General features: G+C 41.5%; 1 protein-coding gene across 1 annotated transcript in view; it reads left to right on the top strand.

Annotated features, from left to right (window-relative positions):
- The window catches only part of SLC12A8 (solute carrier family 12 member 8), a 151,507-nt gene that overhangs the window by 36,009 nt on the left and 99,587 nt on the right, over positions 1-15,911 (top strand). Inside the window, exon 5 of the mRNA XM_073903188.1 lies at positions 6,953-7,184. Within this exon, the coding sequence (XP_073759289.1) occupies positions 6,953-7,184 (232 nt within the window). The remainder of the gene's footprint in view (positions 1-6,952; positions 7,185-15,911) is intronic.

The raw sequence follows: 15,911 nt of genomic DNA, 5'->3' as shown, positions 1-15,911 counted from the left end.
TCTTTTTCTTTCTTTCTTTCCTTCTTTCTTTCTTTTTAAAGAGTTACTTATTTGAGAGAGAGAGTGCGTGAGAGCAGGGGAGGGGTGGAGGGAGAGGGAGAGAGAGACTCTCAAGCAAACGCTCCGCTGAGTGGGGAGCCCCATGAAGCAGGCCCTGATCCCACGACCCTGAGATCATGACCTGAGCTGAAATCAAGAGTTGGCCGCTTAACTGACTGAGCCATCTAGGCAGCTCTGTAGGAAGTTTTTGATAACTGATTCAATCTCTTTACTCACATAGGCATATTCTGATTTTCTATGTCTTCTTAAGTCAGTTTTGGTAGTTTGTGTCTAGGAATTTGTCCATTTCATCTCAGTTATATAATTTATTGGCATATGACTGTTCATAGATTCCTTATAATCCTTTTGCTTTTTGTAAGATTGGTAGTAGTGTCTTTCCTTTCATTCCTTTTAATCATTTGAGACTTTTTTCCCTTTTTTTGGTCAGGCCAGTTAAAAGCTTGATTGCAAAGAAACAATTTTTCGTTTTGTTAATTTTTCTATTGTTTTTCTGGTCCCCAATTTATTTCTGCTCCCATCTTTATTATTTCCTTCCTCTTGCTTCCTTTGGGTTTAGTTTGCTCTTCTTTCTCCAGTTTCTTAAGGTAGAAGGTTAGGTCATTGATTCAAGATCCTTCTTCTTCTGGACTGTGGTTGGGGTCTCTGAGGGTCCCTATTCGTGGTTCTTACTAACCTCTAACCTCCCCTCGTCAATCCAGGGCATGAATACATTCATTTTCTTTATTTATTTTTATTAGTTTTACATTCACTTATTTTTTTATTTTTTTAAAAGATTATTTATTTATTTGAGGGAGAGAGAGTGAGAGACAGAGAGCATGAGAGGGAAGAGGGTCAGAGGGAGAAGCAGACTCGCCGCTGAGCAGGGAGCCCGATGTGGGACTCGATCCCAGGACTCCAGGATCATGACCTGAGCTGAAGGCAGTCGCCCAACCAACTGAGCCACCCAGGTGCCTTATATTCATTTATTTTTAATGATTGCCAGAGTAGATTGCATGTTTGCCCTAGAGCAGGGGTCAGCAAACTTCTACTATAAAGGGCCAGATAGTAAATACTTTAGTTTTTATGAGTCATACATCTCTGTCACAACTGTTCACTTTTGCTATTGTAGTTCAAAAGCAGCCTTAGACAATAAGAAAAACTGGGCAGAGCTTTGTTCCAATAAAACTTTATTCCCAAAACAGGCAGCAAGCAGGATTTGTCCAGCAGGTTAAAGTTCGCTAAACTGTTGCTTTAGGCATAACAATTTAGAAGATAGAGGGGCGCCTGGCTGGCTCAGTTGGTAGTGCTTGTGACTCTTGATCTCAGGGTTGTGGGTTTGAGCCCCACGTTGGGTGTGGAGATTACTTAAAAATAAAACCTTTTAAAAATATTTAGAAGATACAAACACTGAAAATAATTATTTTTAAAGCTTACAGAATCTTTTCATTGCCCTACATCCTCCCAAATCCTCCCCCTCATCTATCTGAGGTATTGGTGGCTGGCCTGCCGGGTGTGAGACCCCTTGGCTAGCAGGGGAAACAGGGAACTGGAGCCCCTCCTCACTCGCTGCCCCTCTCACTTTTGTGGGCCTGAGCGCTTCTTTGGGGTTGCTTACCCTGGATACCAAAATGGACAGCTTTAGCCTGCACCAGTTGTCTAAAAGCATTGATTACTGGCTTACAGGCTCTGTGCTGGGTTCTGTGCCCAAACAGTGGAGAACTAGAGAACTCTCGTAGACCCCGTAGAGGCTGGAGTTTTGTTATGGGAGTTAACGTGGGAGTCAAGCAGCTCGAACCTTAAAGAAGGATTTTGTGTCAGAAGGGGAGGGTGTGGAGGGCAGCTATGGTCTGCCAGGTAGGTACCCAGAGATGAAAAGCCAAATGCCCATGATTGTGAAGGTGCAGTTGTGGTATCCCAAATACCTTGGAATGGGGGTGTTCCACCCTGAAAGAAGGGCACGTTCTCTCTGTAAAATGGTGGGTGACGCCCCCTGCTCCCTGCATTAGAAGTTTCTCTGAAGAGAATGAAAAGGGGAAAGGGATGTCTGTGGTTATGAACTTTAAAAGGTCATAAAAATACTTAAAAAATATAACAAACTCTGGGGGTGTTTATACATTAAACAAGTCAACAGGGATGTTTTCTAATGAAGGGGAGTATTCGTGGTTGGAAGGGAGGGTGGCTGGGCTGCTCTGGGGAGGGCCTGCCATGCTGTTGTCCACACTCCTGCGGGGTGCGGTGTCAAGCTCACAAGCAGTGTTGGGGGAGCCTCGCATCCTAGATGCACGGTGCTCTCTGCACCCAAGTGTAGTGTTTGCATATACAGAACAGTACTCTTCATATGTTTGTTTTTACTTTTCCTTTATAAAATTCTTTTATGGGGCACCTGAGTGGCTCAGTAGGTTAAGTGTCTGCCCTCTGCTCAGGTCATGATCCTGGGGTCCTGGGATCGAGTCCTGCCTCAAGCTCCCTGCTCAGTGGGGAGTGTGCTTCTCCCTCTCCCTCTGCCCTTCCCCCTGCTTGTGCTTGATCTCTCTCTCTCTCAAATAAATCAATCAAATCAAATAAAAATAAAATTCTTTTAAAGTTACAAAATGATGTTCACTGTAACCAGTCAACCTACTGGAAATAATGTAAAGAGAAAGGCCATCTCCCTCCCCGTCCTGAGCTCACCAGTGTGAACACCTATTCTCCTCTTCCATCACCTTCCCTCATGTATGTGAATTTATGATTGTTGAAGTGCTTGCTGGTTTTTACAAACATGGGAACAGAGTTCATACTCTATTCCATGGCTTGTATTTCTCACTTAACAGTAATTCATAGCTATTCCTTAAGGTCAATCTTTGCTTTTTTTAATTTAAATTCAATTAGCCAACATATCATTAGTTTCAGATGTAGTGTTCAGTGATTCATCAGTTGCATATAACACCCAGTGCTCATCACATCACGTGCCCGCCTTAATACGCATCACCTGGTTACCCCATCCCCCCAACCCCCTCCCTTCCGCAACCCTCAGTTTGTTTACCAGAGTCAAGAGTCTGTCATGGTTTGTCTCCCCCTCTGATTTCTTCCCATTCAGTTTTCCCTCCCTTCCCCTATGATCCTCTGGAGGTCAATGCTTTAAACCTGTGCTTTTTAACTAGTAGCTTAGCATTGCATAATACGAATGTACCATAATTCATGGCACATTCATCTTCTCTATTCATGCTTTTACTCTCTTCTGTAAGAGTAGTTGTATTTCTTTTCTCATTGCTAAAAATCTGTATTTTTTTCATTTTTTCTTGTCTTAATCAGATTGCCAGGTGTTTATGTATTTTATTTATCTCTTAAAGGATCAGCTTTTATTTTTACTTTTTTTTAAAGATTTTATTTTTAAGTAATCTCTACACCCAGCATGGGGCTCAAACTCATGACCCTGAGATCAAGAGTTGCACACTCTACCTACTGAGCCAGCCAGACACCCCTTAAAGGATCAGCTTTTATTCTCTGTATCCTTTCTTTGCTATTTCATATTTCCTTTTATTAAATACCTCCTCCTACTATCTTTTATTTATATTGATCTTTTTTTATCACATCTGAAGTTAAGTATTTTATTTTTTTCTGCCTTTTTCAACTAATAGAAATATTTAGGGTCATACTTTTTTTCCCTTCTGAATGCAGGATTAGTGTGACTCTTAAGTTTTAGAATACAGTATTCTCCTTTTCATTACTTTCTAGATAATTTGAAATTTAAAAAACTTCTTATTTTCTCAACATGGTTCAAATTTATTTCTATTATATTTATCCCCCTTGTTGATTTGGAAGTTCTGTGCTTTTTGATCTGAGAATAGTCATAGTCCACCCTTAGAAAAGCCATAATTATACTTTTCCTATAGTTCCCAAACAAGCAGCCTTGCTTACTGTGTTCCTCCACCTAGCAAATATGAAATCTCTGTAACACTTTTACTTACCCGCATTCCATCAATACCCTCACCTCTTATCCCCAGGCTCTTAGATTTTGAGAAGACAATTTAATTTGGGGCTGTTATTGTTTTCCCTGAAAGTAAGTCTCTTTGGTTTAAGAATCCTGACTTACAAGTTATTTTGCAAATTTCCAGTGACATTACCATCATGTATTTAGCATTAACAAAATATTTTTTAAAAGATTTATTCATTTATTTTAGAGAGAGAGAGAGAACACAGGAGGGGCAGAGGAAGAGGGAGAGAGAATCTCAAGTCGACTCTGCACAGAGTGCAGAGCCGGGTGCAGGACTTGATCCCTCGACCCTGAGATTATGACCTGAGAGTCAAATCAAGAGTCACACGCTTAACTGACTGTGCCACCCAGGCTCCCCAAGCGTTAGCAAAGTATTTTATGAAATTCATGGCTAACTACTATTTCCTCTTGTTCAGTAGCTAATAACAATAGAGTAAGAATGATAATGCCAATAGCTAATATCTCTATAACTCCAACTATGAGCCAGATATAGTTCTAGGACCTTATATGAATTATCTCATAATAACCTTTGAAGCAGGTACTGTTATTATTTGTGTTTCACAGATGAAGAAAGGAAGCACAGAGAGCTTAAAACACTTTCCCAAGCCCCACAACTAGGACGGGAGCCGCAGGGTCAGGCCCTCATCAGCTCTCACGGTCCATCCTAACCACCATGCCCTTTCCCACAGCCTCCAGAGGGCTTTCCTGGTTGTTTTGTTCCTGGCCACTTTGGGCTAAAGAGTGATTTTACGTGGAAACCTGAGAGAGGAGACCGTCTGCTGGAGCTACTGGAAACAAAAGGCAGGCTTAGTGCTTGGCCCACTTCCTGGGAGCAAATTCTGTGTTCACCAGCTAGGAAAGCAAACAGTCGGTTGGGAAGCTCCAGGTGCAAATGGTTGCATTTAAGTCCTGGTGTTACCTCTGCATGTTTGAGACCTCAGACACCTGGGAAGGGGATGATGGTCACTGCATTGTTATCATTTGGTTTTTCAACTCTGATATATCTGACCATGAGGGGTCCTGTTGGCCTGGCCACATACTGATGGAATAGCAGCGTCGTTACCACCAGCACGCTCTTGGTATTTAGTCAAGGGTAAGTTTGAGTCGTGAGGTGAAGGCAGGAAAACATACAGGTTTCTCTCTCATCTCCCTCTCAGGGATGACTGTCTTTCTCCTACGTTTATTGGGCTTTCCCCCTCACCCATATATAGCCAGAAATGCCTCCTGTAAAAGTTTGGGGAACACAGACGATGATGATATGTCTAGGTGCAGAATGAGCTGATCTCATTGAAGAATGCGGCCTCCTTTGTGAGCGTCTCTCCAGTATAGAAATTACATTGCCCTCTGGTCTTTACCTAAAAGAGCTGGAAATTAATGGTGTTCCCAGAACACTTTTCATACAGTGTTAACATATCACAAAGTATTTACTGAATGCTTGCAACATAGTTAGCAAATACAGGGGCTTTGAAGAAGTGTAATCAGCATAGAAATTTTTGTTTTTTAGAATGTTTGCATTCTTGGTGGCGTGGGGTAGGGGACAGACTTATATGCATGAAATAAGAATAGACTATGGAACCAGATAATTAATTGCATGGTACTGGCAGTAAGCATAGTATTTATTCAGAGAAAAGGGATGAGGAAAGGCTTCATGAAGAAGGAGAAACATGACTGAGGCCAGAGAGGGATTGTCCTCTGAGAGAACAATGGGAGCAGAGCACAGTGATGGCCATGATCCCCTCTGGCCTTGGGGGATGGGGGTGGATCGAACCTGACTGAGAGAAGGGGGCTGAGGAATTATGGAGCATGAGGTTGGTGTTACTCTCAAAGATTTATTTGAAATTGAGTTTTAAATATTTTTTTAAAAAGGTAAAATCATGACTTTCAGGCAAATACAAAATATATACATGCCAAAGATTTTATTTGACTCATTAATTAATGGAGGAGCCCGTAAGATGTTAAAGAGCATTTGAGAAGCTAGGTATTGATTACCTAGTTCCTGGTTAAGCAATTTCATAAATAAGTGTAAGGATCGAATTGCTGAACGAAACTGGTTAATGTCTTACAGGATAACAAACCTGAACCTTTTAGGTTATCTGTTCTACTGGATGGAAGTTATTTGCATCTCTGCTGGACAGAAATCTATAAATCGACAGTAACTTCACAAAGTCTGGGACGTTTAACACGTTTAATCAATAGTAAACAATGAGTAGAACTGAGTACATTCACCTAGATAGTCCTTGTCTAGCCTTTGTTCCAGATGACATTGAAAGGATGTGCTGCTCACTTTTTTTCTTATTTTAAGTTTTAGGTAATTTAAAAAAAAATAATAGTGACCTACAAAGAAATGGAGAAAAAACTGGGGTTTGCTTCAGTGCCTTTCTAAGGCCCTGAGATGGGACCCCCTGTGTGCTTCTGTTCTCTGTTTAGCTTTTTTTTTTTAAGATTTTATTTATTCATTTGAGAGAGAAAGTGCATGAGCGAGGGTGGGGGTGGCAGAAGCAGAGGGAGAAGCAGGCTCCCCGCGGAGCAGGGAGTCCAGGGCGGGGCTCGATCCCAGGACCCTGGGATCATGACCTGAGCCAAAGGCAGACGCTTAACGACTGAGCCACCCAGGCGCCCCTCTGTTTGGCTCTTGAATAACTCCGACAGAGAAGTTCCAAGTGCTCTTTGGCCCAGGGTCCCTTCTCCCTCCTCCTGGGATCTTCTCATCATAGTTACCACTGACTGGCGTTCGTGCTCCCCTCAGGAGGATGGGAGAGACGTAGATGAGAAGAAAGGGGGGCCTGAGGCAGGAGTCACGGAAAGGAAGGGCTCACTGAACCCCCATGGTGGTTCCCAGCTGCTAAGCCCTGACAGGGGTGAGTGGGCCCCCGTGCCAGGCAGCTCTGACCTGTGGGCTCCGGATGCTCTATTCTCCTGCCAACGCGAATGGTCTGTCAGTGTGTCGCAGGTGCCATGTACATCACCGGCTTTGCTGAGTCCATCTCTGATTTGCTGAGCCTCAGGAGTATCTGGGCAGTGCGAGGAATTTCAGTCGTGGTGCTTCTGGCCTTGCTGGGGATTAACGTAGCAGGTGTCAAATGGATGATCCGTCTCCAGCTGCTGCTGCTGTTCCTGCTGGCTGTGTCCACACTGGACTTCGTGGTGGGCTCTTTCACGCATCTGGACCCAGGTAAGACTTCTAGGGGGTCTGCACTGCTTTCCAGGCATTCACAGGGGTGAGTTTGCAAGGCTACCCCCCAATAAGCGTTGCCTACAGGAGCGTTCTGTTCCTGGAGCAGGTGAGTGGGCGTGTCCTGGCTGCAAAGGCCTGAAAGCCCCTCCTCACATAGGCATTTGCACTTAGCACATTGTCTGTGTTGCTTTTTATTTTCTTTCTGTTAAAAAAAAAACAACCCACAAGAACATTTAGCTAAAACAAAGAATAAAGTAGAACTGGACTAGATAAAGGTTAAATTCCTAACAGTGACTTGGGAGAGTGGTAGGAAATGGATCTGGAAGTAGGGAAGAAAATAGATTTTAATTTCGTGTGTCATATTGTATTTCTTTTTTTTTAAAGGATGTAAATAGAACAAATGTTAACAATTGTTATTTGTGGGAGATGGGGACTGATATAGGTTGATTACCTATAGTTTTTTTTGTAGCAGATTTTTTCCAAAATAAAAATATGAATCCATTAACTGAGCTAAAGAAGGGGAATAGACAACAGGCACACTCTGCACCATTTGGAAATGGTGTTTTATGTTGGTAACGAATGGACCCCTGTTTAACCCTGAGTTTTCCTGGAGGGCGCATGGCAACTCTAAGCCTAAATCATTGCACTTTGAGTGGGATGCTGTTATCCAGAGCATCTGTAACTTTGTAGCTTCGTGATCTGGGTCGGTTTGGCATCTGAAGTCTTTGTTCCTCTCCAGAGTACAGGGCTGTTCGTAGGGTGCCGGAGAAAAAAGTTAACTGCCTGATATTCCCCACCTTGGGGACTCTGGCTTTTTATGGCGTCTGCATTGGAAAGGGAAAGGGAAAGGGAAAGGGAAATGGGGCCATCCTCTGGGTTAGAAAAGAAAAGAAAAAGACCCACAGCACAAGAACCTCTAATGGTGGGAGCACTTGCTTTTGTGCCAGGCCTTGTGCTGAGCCCCGCACGTGGCTTACCTCATGTCATCCTTGTCATAACCCCGTGAGAGAAGAACAGTGCTTCCCATCTTACAGATGAGGAAACGGGGGGTTATACCATTCGTGGTGACGCAGGGCAGAGCTGGGAATGAAGCCGGATCTGTTGGACCCTACGGCTGTGCCCTTTCTGAGCCGGGAAGCTGTGCCTGTCTTCACACCCCCAGCTGTCTTCTTGTGATCACAGCTCAGCGTTCCCCCGTGAAGGCTGCCCCTGACAGGCGTTCTAAACACCCTCATCTTTCGTAAGAAACAGTGGTTGCCGGACGTTCAGGGTTCAGTTGGTGCACGCTACTCTGGCCTTACTTGCTTTTCATAGGTTAAAATTCTTCTGTTGGAAACTAGTCACTGCCCTGAGCTCCCCGAGTGCCCCCTGCGCTCTGGCATCCTGATCCCTCTCCCAGAACCTCCAGACTGCCCAGGACCCAGCATCTGAAGGGTTAACCCTTGTGCAGGAGGGGTGTCCCCAGGACCCACGCCAATGCTAAGGGCCAGTCAACGCAGTGTCCAAACCATCACTTGGCTCCGGGGCCTTGCAGCTTGCTAAACATTTGGAGCATCTCCATTGGAGGGGAGGAGTGATTTGTTTCCTGGCTTTGCACCAACTGCAGAGACAAGCCCACATCCGGAGGGAGACCTGCTGGCTGCTTGGCTGTCAAACTAACTGTCAGTGGAGGCGAGGGAGTCCACCTCAGTCTCCCATTCCCGGGTGCTTTCTCCCCCATCCGCGTGGTTGCTGAAAGAGCCTAACTCATGAGATTGCAGGGTGATACTCCTGGCCCCTTTGAAACCTCGCTAGGCTGATGTCTTTTCCCTCTCGTTTAGAAGCTCTCTTGGCTGCTCTTCTGTTACTCAAAGTATTTCTCCTTCTTTCTGGTCAGTACATTAACAGGGTGTAGTGTGAAGTGAAATTTATTTTCAATCATTTCCATGGCAACTGGCCCCTCTCAGATCTGTTTTTGGTATCACTGTTGTTTTATATGTGCTACTTTCTTTGCAGTTAAAAATCCAAACTAAAACTAGACCATAAACCTTCAGAATGAATTTAGCAGGATGATTTCAGCTCTTTGGAAAAATGACATGCACACAGACATTTGAAAAAAGATTGGAAAAAGGACTGGAAGGAACTATGCCTAAGTGTCAACACTGACTGTCTTTCTGCTGAGATTATGGGTGGCTGTGTTACTTTATTTCTACTTTTCTGTCGATTGATTAGCACTGCTTAAAAAAATGAATAGACTGTATTTTGTAGAGCAGTTTTAGGTTTATAGAAAATTGAGCAGATGGTACAGAGTTTCCCATGTCTTTCCCCGCTCCTATTAACGTCTTGCATTCCTGTGGCATGTTCATTACAAGTGGGGAACAAATACTGATAGCTTAGTATTGTCTAAAGTCCATGGTTTAGATTAGGATTCACCCTTCGTGTTGTGCAGTGCTATGAGCTCTTGCAAATAATAATGATGTGTATCCATCATTACAGTATCATACAGAATAGCTTAATGCGCCAGAAACTCCTGTGATCCGCTTATTCACACCCCACCCCCCTACCGACCTCTTGAAACCACCGATCTTCTTGCTCTCTCTCGTTTTGCCTTTTCTAGACCATCACAGTTGGAATCATACAGTATGTAGCCTTTTCAGACTGGCTTCTTTCACTAAGCAATATGCATTCAAGGTGACTTGATAGCTCATTTTTTTTGCAACTGGATTCTTTTATTTAGCATAATGTTTTTGTTTTTTAAATTTTATTTTCTTCTGGGGGGTGGAGGGATGGGTTAGCCTGGTGATGGGTATTAAGGAGGGCATGTACTGCATGGAGCACTGGGTGGTATACGCAAACAATGAATCACGGAACACTACATCAAAAACTAATGATGTAATGTATAGTGATTAACATAACATAATAAATAAATTTTATTTTCTTCTTATTTATTTATTTTATTTAAATTAAACTAATTAACATATAAGTATTATTGGTTTCTGAGATAGAAGTCAGTGATTCATCAGTCTTATATAACACCCAGTGCTCATCACATCGCGTGCCCTCCTTAATGTCCATCACTCAGTTACCCCATCCCTCCACCCTCTCCCCTCCAGCAACCCTCAGTTTGTTTCCTATGATTAAGAGTCTCTTATGGTTTGTCTCCCTCTCTGATTTCATCAAATCTTGTTTGATTTTTTCCGCTCTTCTCCTCTGCTCCTCTGTTTTGTTTCTTAAATTCCACATATGAGTGAGATCATATGATAATTGTCTTTCTCAGATTGACTTATTTCACCTAGCATAATACCCTCTAGTTCCATCATGTCATTGCAAATGACAAGATTTCATTTTTTTGATGGCTGAGTAATATTCCATTTTGTGTGTGTGTGTGTGTGTGTGTGTGTGTGTGTGTGTGTGTGTGTACACACACACATATACACACCACATCTTCTTTATCCATTCATCTGTCGATGGACATCTGGGCTCTTTCTGTAGTTTGGTTATTGTGGACATTACTGCTATAGACATTGGGGTGTTGGTGCCCCTTCAGATCACTACATTTGTATCTTGGGGTACATATCCAGTGCAATTGCTGGGTCATAGGGTAGCTCTATTTTCAACTTTTTGAAGAACCTCCATACTGTTTTCCAGAGTGGCTGCACCAGCTTGCATTCCCACCAACAGTGTAGGAGGGTTCCCCTTTCTCCACATCCCCGCCAACATCTGTCGTTTCCTGACTTGTTAATTTTAGGCATTCTGACTGGTGTGAGGTGGTATCTCATTGAGGTTTTGATTTGGATTTCCCCGATGCCAAGTGATGTTGAGCATTTTTTCATGTGTCTGTTGGCCATTTGTATATCTTCTTTGGAGAAATGTCTATTCATGTCTTTTGCCCATTTCTTGATTGGATTATTTGTTCTTTGGGTGTTGAGTTTGATAAGTTCTTTATAGATTTTGGCTACTAGCCCTTTATCTGACAAGACATTTTCAAATATATTCTCCCATTCTGTCGGTTGTCTTTTGGTTTTGTCAACTGCTTCCTTTGATGAAGTTCCAGTAGTTCGTTTTTACCCTTGTTTCCCTTGCCTTTGGTGATGTATCTAGCAAGAAGTTGCTGAGGCCAAGGTTGAAGAGGTTGCTGCCTGTGTTCTCCTCTAGGATTTTGATGGATTCCTGTCTCACATTTAGGTCTTTCATCCATTTTGAGTCTATTTTTGTGTATGGTGTAAGGAAATGATCCAGTTTCATTCTGCATGTGGCTGTCCAATTTTCCCAACACCTTATGTTGAAGAGACTGTCTTTTTTTCCGTTGGATATTCTTTCCTGCTTTGTCGAAGATTAGTTGACCATAGAGCTGAGGGTCCATTTCTGGGTTCTCTATTCTGTTCCATTGATCTATGTCTCTGTTTTTGTGTCAGTACCATACTATCTTGATGATTACAGCTTCTTAATAGAGCCTGAAGTCTGGAATTGTGATGCCACCAATTTTGGTTTTCTTTTTCAACATTCCTTTGGCTGTTTGGGATCTTTTCTGGTTCCATACAAATTTTAGGATTATTTGTTCCAGCTCTGTGAAAAAAGTTGATGGTACTTTGATAAGGATTGCACTGAATGTGTAGATTGCTCTAGGTAGCATAGACATTTTCACAATATTTGTTCTTCCAATCCATGAGCATGGAACATTTTCCATTTCTTTGTGTCTTCCTCAATTTCTTTCATGAGTGTTCTATAGTTTTCTGAATATAGATCCTTTGCGCCTTTGGTTAGGTTTATTCCTAGGTATCTTGTGGTTTTGGGGGCAATTGTAAATGGGATCAACTCCTTAATTTCTCTTTTTCTGTCTCGTTGTTGGTGTATAGAAATGCAACTGATTTCTGTGCATTGATTTTATATCCTGCCATTTTGCTGAATTATTATATGAATTCTAGCAATTTGGGGTTGGAGTCTTTTGGGTTTTCCACATAGAGTATCACGTTATCTGCAAAGAGTGTGAGTTTGACTTCTTCTTTGCTGATTCAGATGCCTTTTATTTCTTTTTGTTGTCTGATTGCTGAGGCTAGGACTTCTAGGACTATGTTGAACAGCAGTGGTGTTGGTGGACATCCCTGCCGCGTTCCTGACCTTAGGGGAAATGCTCTCAGTTTTTCCCCATTGAGAATGATATTCGCTGTGGGTTTTTCATAGATGGCTTTTATGATATGGAGGTATGTACCCTCTATCCCTACACTCTGAAGAGTTTTAATCAAGAAAGGAAGCTGTACTTTGTCAAATGCTTTTCCTGCATCTGTTGAGAGGTTCATATGATTCTTGTTCTTTCTTTTATTAATGTATTGTATCACATTAATTGATTTGTGGATGTTGAACCACCTTTGCAGCCCAGGAATAAATCCCAGTTGGTTATGGTGAATAATCCTTTTAATGTACTGTTGGATCCTGTTGGCTAGTATTTTGGTGAGAATTTTTGCATCCATGTTCATCAGGGATATTGGTCTGTAATTCTCCTTTTTGATGGGGTCTTTGTCTGGTTTGGGGATCAAGGTAATGCTGGCCCCATAGAAAGAGTTTGGAAGTTTTCAGCTCTTTTCTTATTATCACTGAATAATATTTTATTGTGTAATATAACTCAAGTTTGTTTGTTTGTTTGTTTTTTTATTCATTCACCTAATTAAAGGACATTTTGGTTGCTTCCTGTTTTTGGTGATTATGAATAAAACTTGTGTAAACATTTGTGTGCAGGTTTTGTGAAGATTTAACTTTTTAACCCATTTGAATAAATACCTTTCTAAGAAACTGCCAAACTGCTTTCCAAATCAGCTGTGCTGTGTTGTGTTCCTACCGGCAACTAATGAGAGTTCCTGTTGCTCCACGTCCTCGCCAGTGTTGGCTGTTGTCAGTTTCTTGTATGCTAGCCACTCTGATATGTATCTCTAAGAGTAGCATCTCCTTGTTTTAATTTGCAATTCAGTAATCACGTATGATAGTAAGCATCTTTTCATTTGTTTGTTTGATATCTGCAGATCATCTTTGGTGAGGTGTCTGTTCAGGTCTGTTGACCATTTTTTAATCTGATTGTTTTCTTATTGCTGAGTTTTAAGAATTCTTTGTACATTTTGGACACAAGCCCTTTATCACATATAGGTCTCGCATATATTGTCTCCCAGCCTATGGCTTGTCCTTTTATTCTTTTAACAGTGTCTTTTGCAGAGCAGAAGTTTTTAATTGTAATGAAATCTAACATCAATATTGTTCTTTCATGGATCATGCTTTTGGTGTTGTACCCAAAAAACTCATTATTAAACCAAAGGTCATGTAGATTTTCTCCTATGTTCTAGACATTTTATAGTTTTGTGTTTTACATTGAAGTCTATGATCCATTTCCAGTCCATTTTTGTGAAGGATGTAAGGTCAGTGTCCAGATTTATTTTTGCCTGTGGTTGTCCTGTTGTTGCATCATTTGTTGAAAAGAGTGCATTCATTGCCTTTGCTCCTTTGTCAAAATCCATTGACTGTACTTGTGTGTGTCTATTTCTGGGCTCCCCGTTCTGTTATAGAGCTCTGTTTGTCTTGGTTATTGTCTCTTTCTAATGAGTGCTGAGGTTGGGTAGTGTCGGGCCTGCAACTTTGTCCTTTGTCATTAGTGTTACTTTTAAAATCAGGGAAAGAATGTTTCAAAAATACACTTAAGCCTCACTTTATTTCTATCCCTTTATTTAAATATAAAAGACTAAAAAAAATCTAAACAGGCCTGGAATGTATAAAGTAAAAATGTGGAAAGTAAGAAAACAAAGTTTCCTCCTTCACTTCATTTTCACACTTTTACCCTCCCCAGGGAGCTTGGTACAGGCATTAGCTAGCTACTGCTGTTGAGCAAATCATTCCCAAAATGTGGCACAAAACAACAATAAACAGGTATTATTTCTTGCCTTTTCTGTGGGCCAGGGATTTCAGTACGGCGTGGCTGGCGGTCATAGTGCTGGGTTTGTCGTGAGGTTTAGTCAGATGTCAACAGGGGCTACAGCCGTCTGAAGGCTGGATGGGGGCTGGAGAAGCTGGCTGGCGAGTCAGGCGGTGGTTGTTGGCGGGAAGCCTCCATCCCTCTCCCTGCAGTTTTTTCCCCAAGAGCTGCTTACGTGTCCCCAAGTCATGCCGTGGCTGGCCTCCCTGAGAGCAAACAATCAGAGAGCATGTGCTCTATCCTTCACATGACCCACCTTCAGAAGTCACGTAGCCACGCTTCCGTCACAATCTCTTTGTTAGAAGTGAGTCACTTAGTCCGGCCCTCATTTAAAGAATTTGAAGACATATTTTTAAGCCACAACAGTTAATTTTATAATCAGAAAAAAAAATTTAATACTTAAATGAAATTATATTTCCCCTTTATTTCAGAGACAAAATGTTTAATATTATAAGAATTAAAAAAAATACGGAAATATAAAATAAAAAGTGAAAGTGCCCTCCCTTACTCTATTCTCCTGCTCCTATTCCCCAGAGGGAGAATGGTAAATATCTTTCCAGTATATTTTCTACACACATACAAGTACATGTGCACATCCATAAACACATACAACATAGTTTTTTGTAAAAATGTAATTAGATTCTATTGTTTTGCTCTTCTTCCTCTCCCACTCAGTGACATAACATGGGCATCCTGTGATGTCAGTACATTTAGGATTCCCTCATTCTTTTTGACATCTACATAATATTCCATATTACAAATCTAAAATACTTTATATTTAAACATTAATTTGTTGATGGCTATTTAGGTTTTTTTCCCAGTTTGTTGCTATTGGAAGTATTGCTGACATGACTATCCTTGTACAAAATTTAAAGCTTATTCCTATAGGATCAAGGCTTATAAATAGACTTAAGAGGACAAAGGTCAAGCACATTTTAAATTTTATTAGGTTCTGCCAAACTGTCTTCTGATAAAGTTGTTCCATTCTGAACTCCCACTGACAGTATATAAGAGTTATTGACTCCCTGTACCCTGTACCATATTGGATATGTTCAGTCTTTTAAATTTTTGCAAAGTGATGGGCAAAAATTTTGCTCCTTTTTAAAAAAAATTGTTTTCCTTAAATCATTAATGAGAATTATTTTATTCATATTTTTTTGCCACTTATATTTATTTTTCTTCGATTTATTTATAATCTTTCCCTATTTTTCCTTTGTGCTATCTTCCTTTTTAATGATCTATAGCACTTCTACCTTAGCAATTAATTCAGAATAAAACAAACACTTGTTTATCTTTTATTAGTGTTTGTTGTATATGTTGAGAAATTTTTTCTAATATGTCATTTGTTCTTTTAAAGTTAATTTTTATATATAACTGAAGCAATGCATATACCTGAAGATACTCACTTTTGAACCAAATTGCATACTCTGATTACTTTTTTTTTCTGTATATCTTTCAGCTTTTCCTGAAATTAAGCTTACTCTGCATATTAGTTCCCTAGGGCTGCTTTGACACATCACCACAACCTGGGTGGCTTAGAACAACAGGAACCTAGCAGCTCACAGTTCTGGAGGCCAGTACTGGGAGAGCAAGGTGTTGGCAGGGCCACACATCTCTCCCTCAGGAGAATTCTTCCTTGTCTCCTCCAGCTTCTGAGGGCTCCGGGTGTTCCCTGGCTCGTGGCCACATTGCCCCCATCCCTGCCTCTGTGGTAAAACGGCCTTCTCCTCCTCTTGCCTCTCCTTGAGTACCTCATGCGGACAGCTTGTCATTCGAAATAGGTCCAATTTGGA

This window comes from Callorhinus ursinus, unplaced genomic scaffold, assembly GCF_003265705.2.
Source record: "Callorhinus ursinus isolate GAN/ISIS: 27379988/994484 unplaced genomic scaffold, GSC_fseal_2.0 scaffold1, whole genome shotgun sequence".
NCBI lineage: Eukaryota > Metazoa > Chordata > Mammalia > Carnivora > Otariidae > Callorhinus > Callorhinus ursinus.
This window is presented reverse-complemented; position numbering and strand designations above follow the sequence as displayed.